The sequence below is a fragment of the Cibotium barometz genome, chromosome 57 (genome assembly GCF_041138505.1).
Source record: "Cibotium barometz isolate CiBa-2024 chromosome 57, ASM4113850v1, whole genome shotgun sequence".
NCBI lineage: Eukaryota > Viridiplantae > Streptophyta > Polypodiopsida > Cyatheales > Cibotiaceae > Cibotium > Cibotium barometz.
This window is the reverse complement of record NC_141102.1, coordinates 14,322,035-14,345,154: the sequence shown is the minus strand read 5'-3', so window position 1 is coordinate 14,345,154 and position 23,120 is coordinate 14,322,035. Positions and strand designations below refer to the sequence as shown.

At 46.5% G+C, this 23,120-nt stretch overlaps 1 protein-coding gene across 1 annotated transcript; it reads left to right on the top strand.

The window, feature by feature from the left end:
* Positions 1 to 3,207: 3,207 nt before the first annotated feature.
* Positions 3,208 to 21,731, top strand: LOC147606469 (cytochrome b5-like). The gene is made up of 3 exons (XM_086791870.1): positions 3,208 to 3,372; positions 20,857 to 20,923; positions 21,360 to 21,731. The coding sequence occupies exons 1-3, from the start codon at positions 3,286 to 3,288 to the stop codon at positions 21,611 to 21,613; spliced, it is 408 nt and encodes a 135-aa protein (XP_086647996.1). The 5' UTR covers positions 3,208 to 3,285; the 3' UTR covers positions 21,614 to 21,731.
* Positions 21,732 to 23,120: the final 1,389 nt, after the last annotated feature.

Genomic DNA, 23,120 nt, shown 5'->3' with positions numbered 1-23,120 from the left:
ACATTGTGTTGTCCTTGTGCCATTAGCTCTCAGTAGTCATATGCTTTCAGTAAATGATTTGTGAAAGGTTGCTCATTTTGTTATGTGGGTCATATCCTTTCTAATATTCTCACTTTGAAAGAAAAGAACTTGTGGAGCTTACTACATGAAAAAACCAGCATATATCTCACACATGGTCAAGGGGTATTTTTAGAGCCCCTATACCTCTCAATTTTGACCTATAACACACTACACTAGAGACCTACATTAAAAACCACCCTATATCTCACATGTGGTCAAGGGTATTTTTAGAATTCTATGCCTTTCAATTTTCACGTATATGACGCACACAGTTCTTTTATAAATTTGGAGGTAATAAAATCAAACCATTTTGGACAAAAATTATGGAAAATTTTCCCCTTTTCAAATAGAAAATTGTTTGTTAAAAAATCCAACATTTTTGGACAAAATTTATGGAGTTTTCCCCCTTTTCCAATTAGAACATCACTTATTTATGGAACAATTTTATGTAAGTCCATGAAAACAAAATCTCTTTTGTCAAATTTGCTTGCTATTTTATCTCTCCTACATGAAATCCCTAAGAACAAGATAGCTATGCAAATTGATGAAAACAAAATCTCTTTTTTGCTAATTTATGTCTCTCCTAGATGAAATCCCTAAGAACAAGGTAGCTATGCGAATTGATGTTTTTTCATAACATCCTATGAGTTTGCCATAAGTGGTTTGGTGCACCCATAAAGTTTCTACATTATGGAGGGGTTTATTGAGCTCAATAATGTGAAGCTAGATCTAGTATGATAGATAGGTTAGAGTTTGCATAAAACTTGTTATGCGCTTTAACATGGCAGTGAGGATGTATGTTTAAAGTAAAGTGTGGTTTTGAGACAATTTAGTCACTTAAATGGTTGGATGATTCTAATCACATGTTGAAATCTAATAAGATTGCAAAGCTTTTCGTGTTGAAATCTAATAAGATTGCAAAGCTTTTCATTGCAAAAAAAATGTAAAAGTAAAGTGTGGCTTAAGATAGGTTTGAGACAATTTAGTCACACAAGTGGTTGGATGATTCTAACCACATGTTGAAGTCTAATCAGATTGCAAAGCATTTCATTTTCAAAAGAAGAAGAAGCAAAAGTTGCTCCCTTAATTGCAAATATACATGCATCATGTTTAAGATAATTATCCCACCTCGATATATTGGTCTCAGGTGGGAGATAACATCATAACAACCTCAATGTCTATCCTTTTACTAGAATTATAGTGAACAAAAGAACCCATGATATGGCACCTACTAATGTAAATACACCCAATTTTGGTACAAAAACAGTCCATTATAAGCTAAAATGGCCATGTGCACACACTCGCCATAGAACAATATAGATTAAGATTTCCATAGCTCATGAGCTATTATCAAGTAGTTTTGCCCCATCATCTCCCTCACCCATCACAACCAAGTGTATATTCAAATTGAATACTTTTTTATGTAAATAATTCCACATTTTTAAATATTTCTCAAATAATACTTCATATAAAAAAATTTATTAGATTTTTTAAACATGAAAGTAATAAAAAAACAAAAATTAAACTTTTTAAATCTCTAAAATAAAAAGAGGTACCAAATTGAGTTATATTTTCTCAACCAAGGTGTTTTTTTGGTTTGATTATAATTAACAAAAGGATTCAACTAAGGAAATTATGAGTATTTAAGGAATTCAACTATGATAAAATGGTTCAATTTTTAGTTATTAGGTATACAAAAGCAATGCCCATGTACACATTCACTAACTATTTACAAATACTTGGTAAAAGGATTCATAGGTTGCTAATAGAAGCATTATGCAAAATCTCAGTTATGAATGATGAACGATATGGAAAAGGGGTTGTAGTGTCTCTATAAAGTCATGGAAAAGCAGGACAACCATGATAAGATTATATTGGTATGTAGTCATAGTTGGTGCCACCGTTTGTGGTGTGTTGAATTGGACCATAAAGAACTATTAGCAACTATTGTATGATTTTCACACCTCCCATGCCCATCTAGGCTCATCTCGGGCCCCAATATATACCAAATGGATAGGCAAGAAAATAATATTGCCCATCCAAGCTCACCCATCCATAGTGAAATGTTTGCATGGGTGAGGGATTATGTAAAGCTCCTAACTTCCTCTTAAATCTAAATAGCATGAGAGGTTGTGCTTGCAAAAAGAGAGATTATAATAATAACTTAATGAGTGGCTTTGGCTCAATTAGTTGAGCTCACATGAGCAACCCTAGAGATTTTGCTTGGATAACAATAGTAAAAAAAAATCCTTAAGTGTGTTAGGCTACAGCTCGGTTTTTTTAAATTCAACACATCCACCCATTGCAGTGAGCACGAATTGAACCCACAATGTCACCCATGGGATTCCATCCCTTTACCAAGTAAGCTAAGGGTAAGTTCAGACAGGTCGCTATATGGAGCTATCTGCTTTTGCTCTGCTGCCACCCCCTTTCTTCACACATAGTGGAAGCTTGAATAATTTTTTTTTCCACATAGGCGTCTTCCAACAAATGGGATGGGGAAGTGGTTAGGAGGCCTTTCTTTCAAGCGTGGAACCCAAGTCGATTTGGTGTTTCATTCTCGTGCTTGTCTTTTTGTGATGTCATTGAAAGTGTCCTTCGCTTTGTTGAGGGTTGAGGTCCGGACAACTAAACTTGTTGACACATGGTATGCTAGCATATTAGAACAACACTTTCTAGTGTGTAGGTGTGAACCCAACCTAAGATTGAAAAAATTGGTTGAAATTTGAAGGCTAAGGTTGAAAAATACCCAAGGGTACTATTGAAAAATCGGTGGAAATTTAAATGCTAAGGTTGAAAAATATACACTAATAAATGGGCATTTTGTGTTTTTTTCAAGGAGAAGATTGAAAAAATAGGTAGAAAATTTAAATTAGGTGGCTGAGATTTTCAAAATTTTAATTGTGAAATTGATTTGTTTGAAAAATACTCAAGGGCGAGATTGAAAAACCGGTTGAAATTTCAACGCTAAGGTTGAAAAAATATACAGATATAAATGGGCATTAATTAATGGAAATGCAAAAAAACATTTTGGTGCCACTAATATTATAATATTATATAATATATTGGGCATTTTGTGTAAATAGGTAGAAATTTAAAACTGCCTTGAAATTAAATGGCTGAGATTTTGAAAGTTAAAAACCGGCAATTTTTAAGATTTCTCGCTTGCGCGCGCGTGTGTGTCTCTCTCTCTCTCTCTCTCTTCCTTCCTGCTCGCAGGCTGCAATGGCTGATGCGCCAAAGATCTACACCCTTTCAGAGGTCTCCGAGCATAATCACTTCAAGGACTGTTGGCTCATCATCTCCGGCAAGGTATTCCTTCCCTCCTCTATCTGTAGGATCTGGTGAATGCCCTAGATTTTTCTCTGTTTGAGACACATGACCATGTTAACCTGAGCTTGGTGGCCCTCTCACTGTTCTCTTGAAATTTCCATGGAAAGCTCTTAGAACTTGGTTTCCATGGAAAGCACGTAGAACTTGGTTTTTCCGCCCTTTGGAATGACACTCTTTCTTGCAGATTTCTTTTTATAGTCCTTTTTTGCAGTTTTATACAGTTATGATGCAAGATGCACAGAATTGGATTTCATTATACATTCATAGTTATAATACTACATGGTACAGAATTGGAGTTCATCCCATACATGCATACTTACATAGTTATGATGCAACACAGTACAAATTCGGATTTCATCCTATATATGCATACAACATATAGTTATGGCTACAGAATTGAATCTCACAACATACATAGGTACATACTTATGCATATATACATACATACATGTGTACGTAAAAAATCGGATTTCATCCCATAAACATAGTTATGGTGCAATTTGCTACATAATTGAATCTCACAACATATATACATACTTATGCATATATTCATACATACATGTGTACATGCATGTATGTATATTATATGACAAGAGACCCCCTTCTATACACTCAAGTTTTTGCTCAACACACGTGGTTCCAAATTTGTTGTCTTGACCAATCTTGAGTCAATCAAGCATGTTTAAGGGGAAGGAAGACACGGTGGGTAGAGTTGATGCAGGATTTTGACATGGAAATAAAGTACAAGAAGTGAAGCTTGAACTGGGTTGCAGATGCTTTGAGTAGGATAAAGGAGGTGAAGCTTTTGAGTTTCACCGATATTAGGACTGACTTATATGATTCTTTGAGAGGGCTATGTTAGACCAACATGCATTTTAGTTGGTATTGGTAGCAGATCGAGGTTGGGAGCTCCGTTGATGTAGATCATGACTCAGGGAATCTACCTCCTCTTAGAGTGAGTGGTAGTCAGATACTTATTCGGAATGTGTGGTTGTTCTGAAATGAAAAAGTTTGTGTATGGGGTAGTGTTGAGATTTAGAGATAGATTTTGTTTGAATGTCATGATGCTCCTATAGAGATAGATTTTGTTTGAATGTCATGACGCTCCTATAGCAGGTCATCTAGGGGTACAATGGACTTATGATTTGGTAAAACATATGTTTTAAGTTGATAGGCATATGTCGAGGATGTCCTCAGTGTTAGATGAATAAGGCTGAACGCCTTAGAGCTTGAGGGTAGTTGATCAAATTGTTTGTGGGTCTTTTCTAGGCCTATGACACCCACATGGACAAATTTTCCGTCCTTGCAGCACCTCTTACAAATTTGCTCAAGGACGTGAAGCTGCGTCGCTAGAAAGTGTCCTTTACAAGCAAAGCCCTTGAGGCCTTCCACACATTACATACAATGGTCTCAGAAGCGCCATTTCTTAAGTTGGCACCATGGGATGACCCATTTGTGGTTATCATTGACGATAGCAACCTTGCCATCGATGTTGCTTTATAGCAAGAAGGTAAACCAGTGGCTTATCACAGCCACAAGCTGAATGACACCGATAAGAATTATTTGGTGTATGGCAAAGAGCTTTTAGGGGTGATGACAACTCTCAAGCATTGGAAACCTTTCCTTTACGGAAGGAAATTCAAATTGAAGATTGATCATCAAGCACTTAAATGGTTGCAAACCATGCCTAATACCCAATGGAGGCAAACCATGCCTAGTACCCAATGGAGTGATAGATAAGCCAAGTGGAGTCAAATATTTCAACACTTTGGAGGTATGATTGAACACGTGCCTTGTAATACGCGGAAGCTCTGGGGTCTTCTTTCAGCCATAAACACTCTTGGAAACCATCTGATGTAAAACGCATATATAGAGAGAGAGTAGAGAGAGAGAGAGAGATATGCTGGAAATTCAGTATATTCATATGGTACAAAAAGGTACCCTAATCTACAGCCATAGGTGAAACATTGGAAACATTTCCTTTATGGCCGTGACTTTGAGGTTCGCACTGACCATTAGGCATTACACTGGATTTAGACAATGCCAAGTGCACAGTGGAGTGACCGACAGCACTGCTGGAGCCAGATATTCTAGCAATTTGGTGATATGATTGAGTACCTTCCAGGAAAGGCCAATTGAGTGGCTAATGCTTTGAGCCGGAAGAGACAGGTGACTTTGATTCAGACTACTAGACTCGACCTTGTTGGTATGGGACTAGAATGAAGCACTCGTACGTGGATTCCGAGGAATTTGGTACACAGTGGGAACAGGCATTGGATGCCACAAGACCATGCCACTTTTTGATACGCGATGGTTGGCTTTTCTACAAAGGCCGACTGTGTGTCATGAAGTCGTTCATGGCAGCTTATCTCCATGATGCCCATGACGTATTACTGGTGGTCATTGGGGCATGAATTCGACTTTGGAGAAGTTAGAACGACAATATTATTGGCCAAAGATGAGGCGAGATGTGTTTGCACATGTGCAACAATGTGATATTTGTCAAAAGGTGAAAGCTCCTCGTGGGAAGAAGATAGGGTTGTTACAGCCCTTACCAATTCTTGAGGGACCTTTCCAAGATATATCGATGGATTTTGTCACGAATCTGCCTCCTAGTTCGGGAAAGCGTATTACTCAATGCTTGACTATAGTTGATAGATTTAGCAAATTTGTTATGCTTATTCCTTGCAGGGCCAATGTGATTGCCGAAGATGTTGCCCATTTGTTCATTTGGCATTGGTACCCAATTGGCGGGATCCCTAGGGCCATAGTGTCAAACCGAGATGCCAAGTTTACCAGTCATTTTTGGAGGGCATTGTTTGATAACTTTGGTACTAAATTGAATTTTTCCAGTGCATTTCACCCACATACGGACGCGAGACAGAAATCTACAACCAGTTGGTCTTTGATGTGGTAAAGTGTTATGTCCACGATCAACAAGGTAAGTGGGAATCGTGTTTGCCTTTAGTTCGAGCTGTTTTTAATGATTCCTTTCCTTCAGCTATTGGCAGGACTCCATATGAAGCAGCGTTTGGAAGACCATTCCAGTCGCTATTGACGAGAACCTTGTCTTTAGTACCTGAAGCGAACATATTGATGGAGTCTTACTAGGAAATTTTGGAGTCAGTAAAAGACAGGTTGGCTAAAGCACAGGAGGCCTACACTCGAAAGGCCAACAAAGACCGAAGGGATATGAAGTTTTCGGAAGGTGATTGGGTTTATCTTCGGATCATGAAGCAAAGGTTGAAACAAGTGGGCAAGCGATGCCCAAAGTTGTCATTCAGGAGCTTTGGACCTTTTCCCATCGAGAGAAAGATTAACGAGGTTTCTATGAAGTTGAAGCTACCTCCGAGGTGGACTATGCACGATGTGTTCCATTTCAGTTGGCTGAAACCATATGCAGGTCCGATCCCTTCAGAAGTGAAAGACGAAGTGGAACCGGATTATCATTGATGAAGCTGAAGTGCTGGTTCCAGAACAGATCCTTTTGCACCGCTTCAAGCGTGCATTGCTCGGGCCGAAGACAAAGACAATTCCTCACAAAGTTTCAGGATTGAGGGACCCACGAAGCAGTATGGCTTGACAAAGAGTTCTTCGACGACTATCCGGCTTTATCGACGGACTATTTGGAGGCTATGCAGCTTCCGTCAAGTAAAACATGCTTAAAATGTCACGTGCATCCTGCACTTGGATGCCACGTGCACATATTTGAACAAGAAGGTGTAGGACTTGGAGTAGAAAATTGGTCCCATGTGGGCCCAGTCCGGGATGAGTCAGCCAGGGTTCTACTCCATTCGTCTAAGGTCAGGTATGCATTGTCCTGCATATGAAGCAGTGCCAGTCCGCGCTGTGAGTCTCCCTCTGGAATGATGTTAGTGGTTCTGTGTATCTGGTATGATACTGGATGCCAGACCTTTGTGTAGACATGTAGGATTTGCATGTAGAGATGAGGCCAGTCGATAGGGCTACCCCAAGATCATTTATGTGGGCATGGGGGAGGTGTAGAACCACCCCCAAGGGGCCAGGAGGGCCCCGGCTGTGCCCACCAGCCATGTGATGGGCTGGAAGGGCTGTCTGCCAGCCCTAGGGCCTCTGGACAGGCAGCCGACAGAGCATCAGGCCCTTTAAAGCCTGTCGGCCAGGTGTGGGGCAGTCCCCACAGGCTGCCCAGCAGTCTGTAGCAAATGTGCATAATGGCCAGCCTGTCATAGGCGTGAACAGGGATTTTTTACAGCATATTATAGGTATTAAATGCTGGTCGTGAGCTTTTTTAGCAAACCAACCCCAGTAGAACTGGCCGACCTGCAACCTGAAGGGGTATATAAAGCCCAGCCATAAATTCAGGTCATTCACATCATATTTCACAAAGTGCTGTAGCTACTCAAGGGCCTGGACAGCCAAGGGAGAAGCTAACACGCAAAGGTGAAGGGTGAAGGTCAAGGGCAGGATCTCAGCCAAAACAGGTCAAGTAAGTCTTTTATTTTCAGATTTTGCATCATTCTAATAAAAGCAAATACACCATTCATGGTGGGGGCCCTACAGAGGGTATTCGGGACCCAATACTGTGTCCTCTTCTCCCTCTCTCTCTCTCTCTTTTTTTTTTTTTTTTTTCGAGAAAAGATCCTTTCATTAGTTATAAAAAAATGCCCGTAGGGCTACAAAAGATCCTCTCTTGCTCACAAGAAAAAACAGAGCAGAGAAAACAGCAGGGCAGCCAGGGAGACTCTCCCTAGGTGCTGAAAAGTACAAGTATCAGTACAAAGAACTGAATGGCTATATCATACAATAGGAGGGGGGAAAAGCCAAACAGGTGGCCTGTAGTGCCAGCGGGGGGACCCCGCGTGAAGGGTATAGAAGGGGCCGTTGCGCCAGGTGGTGTGAAAGGCCTGGCGCTGCAAGATCGCCTCATCCGAGTCGCCCCGAATGCGGTCGTACTGTCCCTGCAAGGTGTGGATCAACTCCTGCCAGATCCCCCGAACAGTCTCTACTGGTGGCTCCAGTCTCCCCTCAAAGGCCCTGAAACACCGGGCCTTCCAGGTGAACCAGATGGTGATGGTGCTGAGGAGCTCCCATCGTAGATCCCTCTCCTGTGTCCAGCTGGCGGACGAGAAATCCTGTGAAGGAACAAGGCGAGGCTGTCCCCTAATGAATCTGATGGCCTGGCTGTCCTGCTCTGTCTCATAGCCCATAGCAGGCCCTGACGAAGTCGACCAAGCAGCGGCACCCCACGTATACGTACCCTCTGGAGAGAGGGGGGCCAGAATACGCAGCATCCGCAGCCAAATCAGCTGCGCCTGAGGGCAGTCCCAAAGGCAATGTCTCTGTGTCTCCATAGGGTGGCCGCATCGGACGTAGGCCGCCGGAAGACCGCTGTAGACAAGCCAGGTGCCAACTGCTGAGCCCCTGTGGGCGACCAGCCACTGGAAAGTCGAGATCCTGCGGGCCTGTTGACTAGCCCAGAGCCGGGCCCAAAAATACTCCAGAAACTCCTGTGAGAGTCCCTGTAGCCGCCAGTGCCCCGCTGCAGCTGGAGAGACCATCCTCCTCGCCGTCAAAATATGCCGTCCCAACCGAACAGTATACTGAAAAAAGGTAATCTCTGTGGCCTCAAGGGATGCGTAAGGATCGTGCCACTCGTACTCACTAGGGTCCCACTGTAGCCGGGCCAAGGGGTGTGCTGCATATGCCCATATGCGCCAATCCGGGAGCACATCTGCAAGGTCTGGGTCAATATGCCACTTCTGAGAAGCGGTGGCCACTACCCGTATCCTCTGAAAGGTGCACTCTGCAACCAAAGGCGACTCCACCTCCACTCTCTGAAGTCTGCCCTCATTCTGAATCTCATAGTAGAGGCATCTGCCATCCTCAGTGCAAGCTCTGACAGCAATCAGGATCTCCAACTGTGTAAAGGCTCCCATCCACCGTGGGGCCACTAGCTCGATGGGCGTGAACCACTCCTCTGTGAGTGCCTCCTGAATGTCATCCCTCATAATCAACCCCCCTCTGAAGTGACTCAGCCTCTCCACCTGGATCTCCTCTGGTAGACTGCAGAAGGCCTGCCAGTCTCCAAAGCTACGTGCTGGGCCTGCCGCCAAAGGTCCCCAGGCTAGACGCGGCCGAGAACCCAGCATATGACCCTGCTCTGTGCGAACCGCTGGGCTCCAGATGAGCGGCTGTTTGGCCCGCTCCTCAACACAAGAAGGAGGTCGCTGAGAGAGCCCCGGTCTCAGTAGCTCCCAAGCTCTCAGGATGCTCAAAGCAAATCTGTCCTCCCATCCTCTACTGAGGCCTGTCCTCCTCATCTCTATGAAGATCCATCGAATCTCTGGTGCCTAAGTGCCCCCTGCTGGGGGAGCCCGAGCCTGCAGCCGCTGCAAGAGAAGCTCTTTCCAAGGCTCAGCGCCTGGAAGCAGCCCCCGAACAATAAGCTTCCCCAATAAGGCTCTACTCTGATCGACTGGATCTATAATGCCCAAGCCTCCCTGAGCCAGCGGAAGTGTAATAACTGCCCATGCAACCTTTGCCCGAGCCGTTGACCGTCCCGCCCAGACCAAAGAAAGTTCCTGATCAGCCTCTGTACCTGGTTGATGCAAGAGCTCGAGAAGATCCAGCAAGACGTAATGTACCACATGGTCGCTAACAGCACCTGATTTGCCACCACCACCCTCCCGGCCAAGGATAGTCGAGCTGTACTCCAATACAAAAGCTTCTTCCGAATGCTCAGAAGAAGCGGGGCAATCTGCTGCTCAGGTGACAAATCTAGTCTAATCTGGCATCCCAAATACCGCACTGCTGTGCCAGGAGGAATCCATCTAAAGCCGGGGTCCGGGCTCCATGCCGGAGTGGGAGCGCTACTGATCCAAAAGGCCACTGTCTTGCGCCAATTGATCAAAGCTCCTGAAGCTGCACTAAAAACCTGGAGCGACTGCTCTGCCCGAAGAAGATTGGCCTCCTGGCCATGCAAAAATAAGCCCGTGTCGTCCGCAAACTCAGCATCGAGCAGGTCCTCCCCCCGAACTGGGAGCTGGAGTCCTCTCAAACCAACCTCCTCTGCCGTCAAATACATGCTCATAGCCTCCGCAAAGAAGAGAAAAAGAAAAGGGGCGAGGGGACACCCCTGACAGACTGATCTGGTCAGCTCAAAACTCGGCCCCCGTCCTCCTGCAATCAACACCTGGCTGTGAGCTGTGGAATACAGAGCCGCCACCCCTCTAATCCAACCTGGCTCAAAGCCCAGGCGAAGCATAGTGCCCTCTAAGAAACCCCAATCGACTCTATCGTATGCCTTCTCAAAATCGAGAAGCATCATGACCAAGTCCTCACCAAGAAATCTAGCTCGGGCCGTCGCCTCCCAGAAGGTGAAAATGTTGTCAAGGATACTACGCTCCTTGACGAATCCTGTCTGGGTAGCATGAATCAACTCCCCCAGGAAGGCCTGGATCCTCAAACTCAAGGCCTTTGCTAAGACCTTGTAGACAGTATTGAGGATCGTAATAGGTCTCCAATGCCGAATATCATCTGATACTCCCTCCCCCTTGGGGATGAGAAAGATCAAGCCCTCTGAAAAGCTCTGTGGCATCACCCCAGTGTCCCAAAACATACTGAAAGCCCCTGCAGAGGCCTGGCCCAAAAGGTCCCAATAGCGCATAAAAAAGGCAGGCGTCAGCCCGTCCTCCCCTGGACTAGGATCTGTAAGTACCCTCTCTGGGATCCTCAACTGCAAGCTGGGCTCCCGTGTCCTCTCCTCAAGCGTCAAGATAAATGGCGCGTGATCTGAAAATGAGGTGCCAGCGAGAATGCCTTTGAGCCCCCTCGCTCCCCGAACCAGTCGCCCACATAAAAGCGATCAATCCGTGATAGATTAGTCCCTCCCTGCCGGCGATCCGACCGAGAGAAACTAAGACTGTCCTGAGAGCGGGAGAAGGCCCCATGCTGCCATGCATCAGTGATCCTCAGTGACATGCAAAATCGCTCCCAAGCTGCAAGCTCCGTGCCGTGCACTGTAACATGACTGCCCACCCTATCAGCCGGGTCCTCAAGCATGTTGAAGTCACCCCCGACACACCAATGTGCGGCCTCTGGCAATGCATCCGTAACCTGGGTCCAGAACTCTGCTCTGGCACTAGCATGGTTGGGCGCATAGACGTTGAGCACGCCCACTAGCTCATCATGCATCCTCAGAGTGACATACTGTGCTCTACCAGGCACAATGATCCCTCGATCCACAATGGCCTGCCGCCATACATCTGGAATGACCATGCATACTCCTCCCTGTCCACCCAAAGGACCAAACCCTGCAGACCAAAAGGTGTCCCATCTACCAGGCATCACCGAACCATATCTTTGGATCCTGGTCTCACCCAAGTGGTGCTCTTGCATCATCAAAATATCAATGCTGCCACCAACCAGGCATCTCTGAAGCCCCTGCCTCAAGCAACCTTGATAGCGTATGTAATGTGCTCCGCCAAGGCCCAATACATTCCATGAGATGATCCTCATGGATGACTTGCTGAGGTGGATGCTGTCTCAGCCGTACGGCGGGCCTTCGCAAGCGGCTTGGATGGAGAATAGTCCCCATCCGAGCGGCTGCGAATCTGCCCACCCGGTGTACTGCAAGAATCACGGATCAGGCGCCAGTGGGCTGTGTCCCATGGCGACTGCCTCCCGCTCAGACAGAGCAACCTCGTGTATACATACATATCCAGGGTCGCGTGCTAAGTCTGCCCACTATGCGAACGACCAAATGACGAATCCCTGAGGCATCCACACTCTCGGGATCCAAGAAAAAATGAGCCAACTCCCATAGTCGGCCTATCACATCTGTCACCTCCAGATCGCTCACATGATGAGAAAACTCAACTGCCTGAGTCTTCAAAGTGCTAAGAGCGAGCTCTAGAGTCCACTCCCGGTCGCATGGGCCACATAGAGGGAACGAGAAGGCCACCGCTGAATCAAGTGCCTCCTCCCCGCGGGCCGGAGGAATCACTACATGAACTCTGATGGGTGCTGGCTCATGGGGGCCCTCTGCTCCAAAAAGCCGTGTGAAGGTGTAATCAAAAGCCTCCGAGCGCTGTCTAGTGTCGAGGCGACTCAGCCGACTGCGGATAGATGATATCCGTGAAGCCTGAATCGGCATGGTAAGTCTCCTTTGTGGTGCTCGAGCGAGGTCGGTGCTCAGCGCCCTCCGGACTGCAGGTGAACGCCAGGGGAATGCCAGGGCCTCCCGGGGAGGTGAGGCGGGCGGGGGGGGCGAGGGGGGTGGAGAGGGAGCTGCTGCCGAAATCGGAGCGGGGACGGGAGGAGGCGAAGGTGGAAGCGAGGCGGTGGGGGGGGACGGGGGTGGGGGGGGTGAAGGAGGGGGTGCTGGCATCTCCTGGTCCTCAGTCGTCGCAGGGGTCTCCTCCTGGAGGGGAGCAAAGCTGTTCCTCACGGGAACCCAGTGATGCTGAGACTGTGGCTGCTGCTGCAACGGTCTCTGGGCGTGCTGCTGTGGCTGTCTCCCTCGACGGCGCCCCTGTCCAGGCTGCCACTCCGAGGTCTCTGTGGCCTGAGCAAGTGTCCCGGAGGCTGCTTGCCGAGCCGCATCTGTGGGCGGGCCATCAGGGGCCTGCTGTTGTGGTGAGGGTCGGGGTCTCCTGCGAGGGCAGGCCTTGGCCAGATGACCGACTTGCCTGCAAATGAAGCACTGGTTAGGGAGCCCCGAGAACTCCACTCTCTGATCAATCCATCCCCCCCCTATCCTAGGTAGCTGAATGACCTTAGGAAGGGAGGAGATGTCGGACACCAAAACTCTAACCGAAGGTAGCCCAGCTGCTCTGGCCACCACTGAAGCTGATGTGGGGCCAGTCTCTAGTACCGAGCCCACCAATGCTCCTAGCCTAGAGAGGAGCGGAAGATACTCCCGGCGGAGTCCAAGGAAGCAAACTGTAACATGGAAAAGGCGCTCTCCCTGCTCGGCCGCTGCTGGGTCAAAGCCATGCTGCCAAGGTCTGAAGAAAGCCCGAGCACCCCTGATGTCAAGGGGACTCATGGCTAGGACCTTGGCCACGCTCTGGGCGGTCTCGAACTCGATCTGGTAATGTCCATGGCCCAGTAGCTGTACGTCCAGGATCTTGCCCACATCTGCAAGAAGGCGGGCCTGGAGAAGATCCCGGATCTCCCCTCTGCTGGGGCGAGTGCCGACTATACGGCAGATGGTGGAATGAGCCTGGAGGCGTTCCACCTCTGCGGTGAGGCTCGCTTCCTCTTCTGGCGAAAGAGAAAGCCTGAATGGGGTGTCCTCAGGGGCGGGCTGCGGGGGCTGCGGGGGCTGCGGGGGAGTCCCTTTGAGGCGGGGCGGGAGGAGCCTCCATCAGAGTCTGAAGCTATGGCGAAGGCGAGGCGAAAGCGGAGATCCTGCAAGAACCAAGCTGCACACAGAGAGGCGGAAGACGAAGGCCGGAGAAAAAGGAAAAACCCCCCTGGGGGTGGAAATCAGCAAGAAAAGGGAGGGGGGGCGAGGCGGCGAAGGTGTAGCCCGGGGGGGGGGGGGGGGGGGGGGGGGGCGGGGGCGGGGCGGGAACTGCGCGCAAGAGGGGTGGGGGGGAGAAAGAGCTGGCGGAGGGGGGGGGGTCGGGGCGCTGCAGAGGGGAGGTGGGCGCGAAAAGAACGCGAAGGAGAGGTGGGGCGGCAGGCAGAACAGCGAGGGAGGGGGGCGCAGTAGCGAGGGCAGGCGGGGGGGGCAAGGGGGGGCGCGAGGGGGTGAGCAGGCAGGTAGGCGGGGGGGCGCAGGTGTGCAGGTAGCGCGAGCAGGGAGGGGCGGGAGCTTCAGCGAGCAGGCAGTTTGCAAGATGTTCCTCTTCTCCCTCTCTCTCTTTCTATTTTCAGTTTTGTGCGTTATTCTCATCGTGAACAATTGCTGATTTCTGAGCATTGAAGTTACCGATCTACCACGAAGCTTCTGCATGTCACATAAAAGCTTTTTATAGCAAGATAGTTATTTATGGCAGGATTTTAACTATAAAAGGAAAGCTTGGATTATTGTGAGACACAATTGTGCGGAGGCTTTTCTGTGGGTCTGGCTTGGACCAGAAGAGCAGACGTGCTCATGCCACAAACATGGCAGTACATAGGCTCGCATGTTGAAGGCCTATGGCAGGCTCCGGTGGTATGGGACACCAGAGTTAGACACGGACCTGTGGGATTACGTTGGAGCCCTAGCCTTGGCTCGGGAGTCGGGGGAGATTGGTGGATGCCGATTGTGGCTGGGAGGTGAGTTAGCTTGCTTCTCCATGATTTGGTTTGGTCTAACTGTGTTTGTGCAGCTTTGATTAGGGTTGATCCTGAGGGGACGTTACAGTTGGTATCAGAGCAGCCCTGATCGCAGGAAAGTTGCAAGGTATGCATGTTCTTGGCAAAAGTGTCGTATCCCAGGTATTCTTCGCAAAGAACTCTTTCCTACCAGGGGTGGTTTCTGGGTTACTGTTTGTTGCAAGTGTACACCCTTGAGAAGGGGGGGAAGAGAAAGGAGTAGTGCTGATCAGATAGGGATTTTTTTGGGGAGTTTGTCCATGGAAGGAGATGCTGATATGTATGTGTGGGACTGTTGTGAGCCAGCTGCATAGGAGAGGGGGATTTCCTTCTCTTATGTGGAGAGTTTAGACTTCACCTAAGCCTAGGCTAAGGCTTAGGCAAAGGTCTTAAACAAGATAAGCAAACAAGGGCTTGAACAAGTTGACCAGCAGCCGGGAGGCTAGTGCAGCAGCAAACAACTGCACAGCCAGCAGTAGCACACACAGCAGAGAATAGAGAACAGTGCAGCCGACCAGGATCAGTATGCGGGACTGCTCTACGGCAGGTATATAGGCCGGCAGCCTGTGTGCAACAGGGAAAATACGTGGGAGAAAGCTGTGTACAAATGCTGCAGAGAGGCACACGGCCATCGTTCTGTGCGCAGCAGACAGATACACGGGAGGAGCCTTGCGCAAGTGGCGAGAGGAAAAAAGCAAGGAAGAAACACATTTTTTTAAAAACTGAAAAAAGCGATTTAAACGTTTTTAACCTGATGTGCAAACTGAAAAAACGAAGCTTATTAAAAAGAAAAGCATTCATATGTTTTTAGAAAAGAAACTCCCTCGTATAGCGAAAAAAAAAAGGCTAAAGAAGCACACTCTTTTTTGGATTAAAAAGAGGAGTTATTTACATGGACCCAAAAAAAAAAAACAAATTTTTTAACTTTGAAAATTTTTTACCCCAAAAGCAACAAGTTTTTTAAAAGCTTGGGAAAAGCATGCTTTCTTTTTTGGTGTAAAAGGGGAGCCTAGGACTTTTGTTTCTCACGTGTTGAACTGAGTGTCATTGGATTGATTAGACTCTAGGTTCTCTACCTGTAAGCAGCGTACCTTCAAGAGAGCCAGTTGGATGAGGATGGATGGGTGATGACAAGGAAGCTCGAGAGACGTGGGTGTTTCTTAAGCATGAAAGCGACAAAGGCAATAGGAAATCCCTTCCCAGAATAGATGTTTTGACTAAATGGGTTGCAAAGAGCTACCTATTATGAAGGTTGACTTTGATGTAGATTGGTTATATTCTTCAGATAGTCACAGACCTTCGGGAAGTCAAAAATCTTAGATACTTTGGGATTTATCGTCTCTTTTCGAGAGTTAGTAAGGGATTGTACGTGACTGTTCCTTTCGCAGTCCTACCTGTAGGGAAACCGTGGCATGAGGGGAGGTATAGTTGAATCAAGACAGGGATTGGGAAAGGATTGATCACCCTAACCTAGTCTTGTGGTCTAAAGGAGATTTTATTTGGAGTGTATCTTAGTGGTATGAGATGCTAGGGTATACAATAAGACTCTATTGTCCAAGGTGGAGCGGTAACCCAGGTGCAGGTGAGGGTGGAAGGTATGGAAGCAGGGGTTAGAAATGTAAGGCCTTAAATAGAATTGTGAACTAGTTGAGTTTACCAGATTGAGGACTGACTTCTATAGATTCATAAGAGAGCTATGTGAGACCAACAGTCCCCTTTGGTTGATTTCAGCATTAGGTCCAAGCAAGGAGCTCCACTGATCAGACCAAAACTTAGGAATCATACCATTTGCCGTCTTCGTACTCAGCATTTTACTCGTCTTTGATTACCAGTGGTGGCAGGCTCAGCACCATCACGTGGGAGGAGCTTGTGCCTATGGTCCTGGACCAGGAGGAACGATTCACGAACCCTCCTCAGGGTGGAGGTTCGGAGGCCTTAACTGGCCAACGGTCGAAAGGCCGTAACTCGGGCAAAGGGAAGGCTTCATCGGAGAAGTCTTCTGAGAAGAAGTCTGACGCTGACCGCGAGAAACTGAAGGCAGAGAGGACCTGTAATGATTGTGGCGAGAAAGGCCACTATTGGAGGCAGTGTCCCAAGCGGAAGACCGAGAAGGGTGAAGACTCCTCAGCAGCAATCATGAAGACTCCGGCTTTTGTGCACCTGGAGGTGATGGACACCGATGCTTCATTTTCTTCAGGCAGGGAGGAGATTGAAGGACTCTCTGCAACGGATACTCGAGAGTGGATTCTCGATAGTGGTGCTTCCAGGCACATGACTCCTTCCCGTTCCGGTTTACAGGATCTCTGCAGGCTTTCTGGTCATATTCTTACTGGGGATACGTCCACTATCCCAGTTCACAGTGAGGGTAGGATGGAGATAGTTCCCGATGGCAGAGGGGGGAAGCATTCCTCCCAGGTGTTGTATGTTCCGGCACTTGGTTTTCATCTGTTGTCAGTGCATCAGGTTTGCAAGACTGGCGTACGGGTGGAGTTTGATGAGCATTTTGTTGCTCTCCGAGACAAAGCAACAGGCCAAGTGGTTTGGGAAGACGGAGTGGAGAATGGAGTTTATAGGCTTTCAGCACTCTCTCTCCCAGGTCCTCAGGTTTGTGATGAGTGGCAGTCTGGTACTGGCCACTTAAGTGTGGATACGCTGCAGATGCGGGCTTTCCAGGACCAGATGGTGGATAGCTTGCCAGTAGATGGCAGCAGTTGGCAGGAACTTTCCAGTACTGATGTTGGTAGTTCTTGTGTTCGTCAGTCAGAGGAAGCTGAACAGGTCACTTATGCTTTGATGTCTCGTCGTGTTCGGGACATAGAACCTCCAGTAGATGAGGATGTTCTTTCCACGGGGACCTTTCGGAAAGCCGGGCAGGTGGCAGGTGCTTACTTGCAGAAGGAGGTGGTTTCTCCAGGCTTTGTGGTTCCGGATTCAGAGGGGGTGGTTGACAGGTTTCATCAGGTTTCCAGGACTTGTTTGTGCACCGTAACAGGTGTTGATCCTTGTGAGCAGTGTGATGTCTTTTTGACTCAGAAGCTGTATGGTTCATTGATCTGGTTGATGGACACCAATTTGGACGAGAGCTTCCTGATGAGGCAGTTGAGCTCATGGTTGCAGATGTCTCTTTGGGAGGCAGGATTGCGTTTCCTGTGGTTTCTGCGGCATGCGAAGGATCATGGACTCTTGTACACAGGAGGGGGATTGATGGATGGAGTCCGACTCCACGGTTGGAGTGACTCGGTTTGGGGAGGAGATCCGGACACGAGGGGATCTACTTCAGGCCCAGGAGCAGTTGGAGACAGTCATCTTTTGCCTTGTCGAGAATAGAGGCAGAGTACCGGGCTGTTTATGATGCTGCTTGTGAGGCGGTGAGGATGCAGAGGTTGCATGGCAGGTTTGGGCTTCCATTGGAGGAACCCATGGTCATCCAGAGGCACTTTGTTCGTGAACAGATCGTTGCTGATGACATCTTGCTAGAGTTCTGTTTGACGGAGGACAGTACGGTGGACCTCTTCACGAAGTCGCTCTCTCAGGATTTGCTCAGGCGCACCCCAGCTCCCAGTGGTTGGTTTCACAGCTAGGAGCTGAGAGGGGGTGTTTGAAGTCATCTCCTGTCTAGATTTATACACCAGGGCCTTTGTTGTGGGTGTGCTCCCGCCCTTATCAGGTGTTTTATCATTTTTCCTCACTCCCCGCATTTTTCCCCTATTTTTCCCATTTTTTTCTGTGGCTTGGGAGGCAGCCCTGAGGCGGCTGGAGGACCAGTAGCTGGCGGACTGCCTAGACATCAGTCGTGGACCCCTGTGATGCTGGCCGACTGGATGTATGCAGTCATGGGCCTTATCAGCTGCTGGCCGACTTGCTACAGTCGTGGAGGGACTTTTCAGCAGGCCGACTGCCTATCTGGGGGCATATAAATAGGCCCCCAGGCCCCATACCATATTTGTATCATATTTGGGATCTTCTTGTGTATATCAGAGCAGAGTTACACGCCTACATCTCTCTCTCTCTTGTGCTGTTTTTCTGCCTGCGTTTTTGCTCTTGTGTTCCCAGATCTGGTCATCATCTCCGCTGCGTATTCTGACAAATGTCTCCTCAAGAGACGAAAGCAAAAGGCTCACCTTTTCTCCTCTTATACCCTTGCGCCAAGCGCCAAAAAACTTCATGGGGTAAAATGCAAGCTGCGTGGCAGTGTGAGATGAACCGCGAGAGAGGAGAAGAAAGAGAAGAAGAAGAGGAGGAGGAGAAGGAGAGAAGAAACAGAAGAGAAGAAGAAGGAGAAGGAGAGAGAAGAAAGAGAAGAGAAGAAGAAAGAAGAGGAAAGAGAAAAAAAAGAATCAGCATATGTTTTGCTTTTGTTTTCATCTTGTACTGGAAGATTCAGGTGCTAGCCAGTGGAGAATCCCTAGGCACCCGCAAGATTGTATCTGAAGCAAACTCCTTTTTGGTAATCTAACCATAAGAGGAGGGGGGGTTCAGCCCATCTTATAGCCCCTAGTGTGGTGTATTGTGCAGAGTTGTCTATCTCTCTCTCTTCTCTGGCATGTTCATGTGTGAGATCAGTTTTCATGATTGATAAGATTTCCGTGTTACAGCTGCCCCTCTGTTACATAAACCTGCTGTAGGGGCCGTGCGGGGGAGGGGGGATGGCTTCAGTGGGTAATTGGGACCCAATATTGTGTCTTCTCTCTCTCTCCTCTTCTCTTTCAAAGTGGAATTGCATAAACTCACGGGTATAAAGAAGGCTTTGTTGCGCATTACAATGATCAACCAATTGCATGCTACACCCCTCATGATGTGCATAAGACAACATTCGAAACTTTCTTTGGACTTTATGAGTTTTTGGTGGTGTCTTTTGGTCTCACCAATGCTCCCACCACGATGGCCTGGTTCTTAAGACATCACAAGAAGTTTACAGGTATCTTCTTTGATGACATTATTGTGTTTTCAAAGAATGAGGTTGAGCAAAAGAGCCAAGGGCAAGGTGGAAGGTGAAGATCAAGGGTCATCTTCAGGTTGAAAGTCATCTCATACAAGTGAAGGTCTCCGAGTCAGTTCAGTCCTGGTTATTTACAGCCAGCAAGCTGTCATTCTACTCATTCAATAAAGGAAAAAGACCATATGTGGTGGGGCCCTTTAGAGGGTATTTGGGACCTGACAGTGTGTATTGTCTCTCTTCTCTCTCTGCACTCTTATTCTCATTACATTGTGCTACATCGCCAAGAACAAAGGGATGAAAGTTATTTATCACAGTATAGCATGTACTCCTTAATTGGAGAAAGGCGAGATTAAAGTACAATAACCAATGTTACAACAACTTCCAGGCATGGAAGATTGTTCCAATAGATAAACAATACAAATATCCCAAAAAGCATGCTCACATCCTTTTTAACATGTCCCACCATTATCCATAAAAAGCATGGCCAGTTAAAAATAGATTTAATAATAGATTAAAGCTCGGTGTCCTCGCCGCGAGTAATCCCTTTCATGTATTCAAAATCTAGGTGCTGTTTTTAAAATGATGTGAACTGGTCACCATAAAACACATGCAAGTGTCCTTGTTCACATGGCTCTTTTCCAGGTAGCTCTTGGAGGTTCGCAATGGTGGATTTCCACATGCATCTACTAAGCACTGTAAATAAAACCATGGTCAGTCAAACGAACCAAGTGTGCCTGGTCCTCTATTCCTGGATAATCACACATTCCCAAGGCTTGTACATCATAACCTGTTACATCCTGGTATACTCCGTCCACAAATGAAAACGGAAGAATGTCAAAATGGTGACACCAGAGCTCAAGGTAGATTAGTTTGAAGGAAGTTGCTGCCGGGTAGGCCATTTGGACAATGCATGGCAGTTCGAGCAGCCTGGTGGGCAGGTCAGGCAGCAGCAGCATCTGGTCGGGTAACTAGTCAAGGAGTCTGACCATCAGAAGGGAAATAAATCATAGGTTGCCAAGTTTATTTTTTAAAATCAGTTGAATTCCAAATTTTTCAGAAATTTATTTAATATCTCTGTCCTTGAATTCTTTGCAAAACTTTTTCTAGTGTTTTCGTTTTTTTATGTTTGTTAAATAAGTGCAAGTATTCTCTCAAATTGTGAGATTGGATATATTCCAATCTTATGTGGGTGTCTAGGTCGCTTGATGCTCTTTGTGCCATTATATGGTCTGCAGGTTTACAATGTGACAAAGTTTCTAGACGAACATCCAGGAGGGGATGAAGTACTTCTATCGGCTACAGGTGAATTTTTTCCATTGGATGTGAATGGTGTCCATGTTTCCATGCTCTGTGATCGTAGAGATTAGTCATGCACACACTAATGATGTGTATATGTGCAATCATTTTCCAAGTTATGGCAATCTTTAGTGCTAGTATAAAGTGTGGTGGTGCAATAGAATGACTGGTGGTGATTGGTGGGTTAATACTATGGGATTAGTCTGCTAATATGGTGGTTATGTTGTGGGATTAATATGTTTGCATATGTGTATATGTGCAATCATTTTCCAAGTTATGGCAATCTTTAGTGCTAGTATAAAGTGTGGTGCAATAGAATGACTGGTGGTGATGGGTGGGTTAATGCTATGGGATTAGTCTGCTAATATGGTGGTTATGTTGTGGGATTAATATGTTTGCATGGACTTGGGTTTTGTTTTTATGGGTGTATATGCTCTTGCAGGCAAAGATGCAACAAACGATTTTGAGGACGTGGGACACAGCACCAGTGCGAAAGCTACAATGGAGGAATACTATGTGGGTGAGATCGATGCCTCCACCATTCCTGAGAGACAAACATATGTGCCCCCCAAACAAGCTCCCTACAACCCTGATAAAACATCGGAGTTTTTGATCAAGCTTCTGCAGTTCTTGGTCCCCCTTGCAATATTGGGCTTGGCTCTGGCCGTGCGCATCTTTACAAAAGCCAAGGAATAAGTGGTTTTAACCTAAACAAGGTCTTGCCCTGCCCTCATTTCTGAGAACTAGATAATTATTTTGTATTTCTGACCGACGAAGGGTTCAGCTGAGATCAATATATTATGGCTTAAGTATACATCTGAGTAAGTTATGTTGCTCTAATAGGTGGCCTTTTTTTTGGAGGTTTTTAAGAGCAGTGCTAGATGAGTTGTGCACAGATATAGTGCTATTGGAGTGCTCTAGATTTTCTGGTATGAGTGCTGACCTATCTAGCTTTTTCCCTTGAACCTAGATCTTATAATTTAAGTAAAGTGAACTTGCTCATGCATTCTATGTGATCAAAAAGTACTCGAGAGTAGTACATCGTAAGGTAGGTAGATGATGACCCCAATGAGAGAGAGAGAGAGAGAGAGAGAGAGAGAGAGAGAGGTATAGATTTATGGTTCTACATGTGTAGGTAGAGTGGTGGAAGAATTTTGGGGGAGCCGAGGTTATTTTGATAGGCAATAGTATATTGTATGTCAAAGTCTTACAAAATTAAATTGTCCAAGGGACTTGTTGGGTATCAAAGATGTTAGGAGAGTCCCACGTCAATAGTGCCATGATATCAAAAAGAGGCCTTTGTCTTGGTGGAGGGATTTGTCCTTGGCTCAAGTGCCATTGCTTTACTTAGTTGTGGGCCTCAACATGCCATGTCTATAGCCTTTAGGCAGCGCATAAGATGGATTACATTTTTCTCCTTGAAGGTTGCATATGGCCTATGAGACCCATTTGTACAAGCACGCCTTTAAAGAAGTAATTGAAAGAAGTAGAACCCCATGTGAGGATGTTTGGTTCATTGAGCACATTGTTATGCAACAACCCCATGATGAAAGTAGCAATGGCAATTGTGTTCTCCTAACATGTGTTTGTCTACATCTGACAATTATGAAGGGAATGCACGAATCATCAAAGGTTGCAAGCACCTAGATTGGAGTCACTTTGTATTACATGTTGAGTTAATGAAAATGTTTATGCCTATAAGATTCGATAGGGTTTGTGTAAGAATGGATTGAAGAAGCAAAATTTTAAGGCACAACAATAAGGAAAACCCTTTGAAGGTTCAATGATTAAGTTTAAATAAAGAACGTGCAATTGAGTGCTTATCCAAGAGTTAGAAAGGCTTTAAAAACAGTGTCACCCTCTCATAGGTAGGACACACATAGGTCACAGGACACACATAGGTCACACTTATTCATTACTAACACAAAAATACCATGCATGGTAAGTGACAACATTGTAGAGATGGGATGTCTACTGTGAAGCCTTTCAAACGACAACAAACTTTATTATATGGTAATAGAGATTCTAAGAAAAGTGGAAATGATAAGAATGCTTGTGATTAACCATCTTTTCAATTTTGTGCTTTGGATGAAGAACCGTTTTTAATTATCAAGGCAAGCTGATTGAAAAAAAAGGAGGTAGCAAGTCAACAAGGAAATGAAAACTTCTTAATTCGTACATCAATGGTTTCTCATGCACTCGT

Coding starts and splice junctions, on each gene's coding strand:
- LOC147606469 (XM_086791870.1), top strand. CDS start 3,286: ATGGCTGATGCGCCAAAGATCTACACCCTTTCAGAGGTCTCCGAGCAT. Junction 3,373..20,856: donor GGCTCATCATCTCCGGCAAG/GTATTCCTTCCC, acceptor TATGGTCTGCAG/GTTTACAATGTGACAAAGTT. Junction 20,924..21,359: donor AGTACTTCTATCGGCTACAG/GTGAATTTTTTC, acceptor ATGCTCTTGCAG/GCAAAGATGCAACAAACGAT.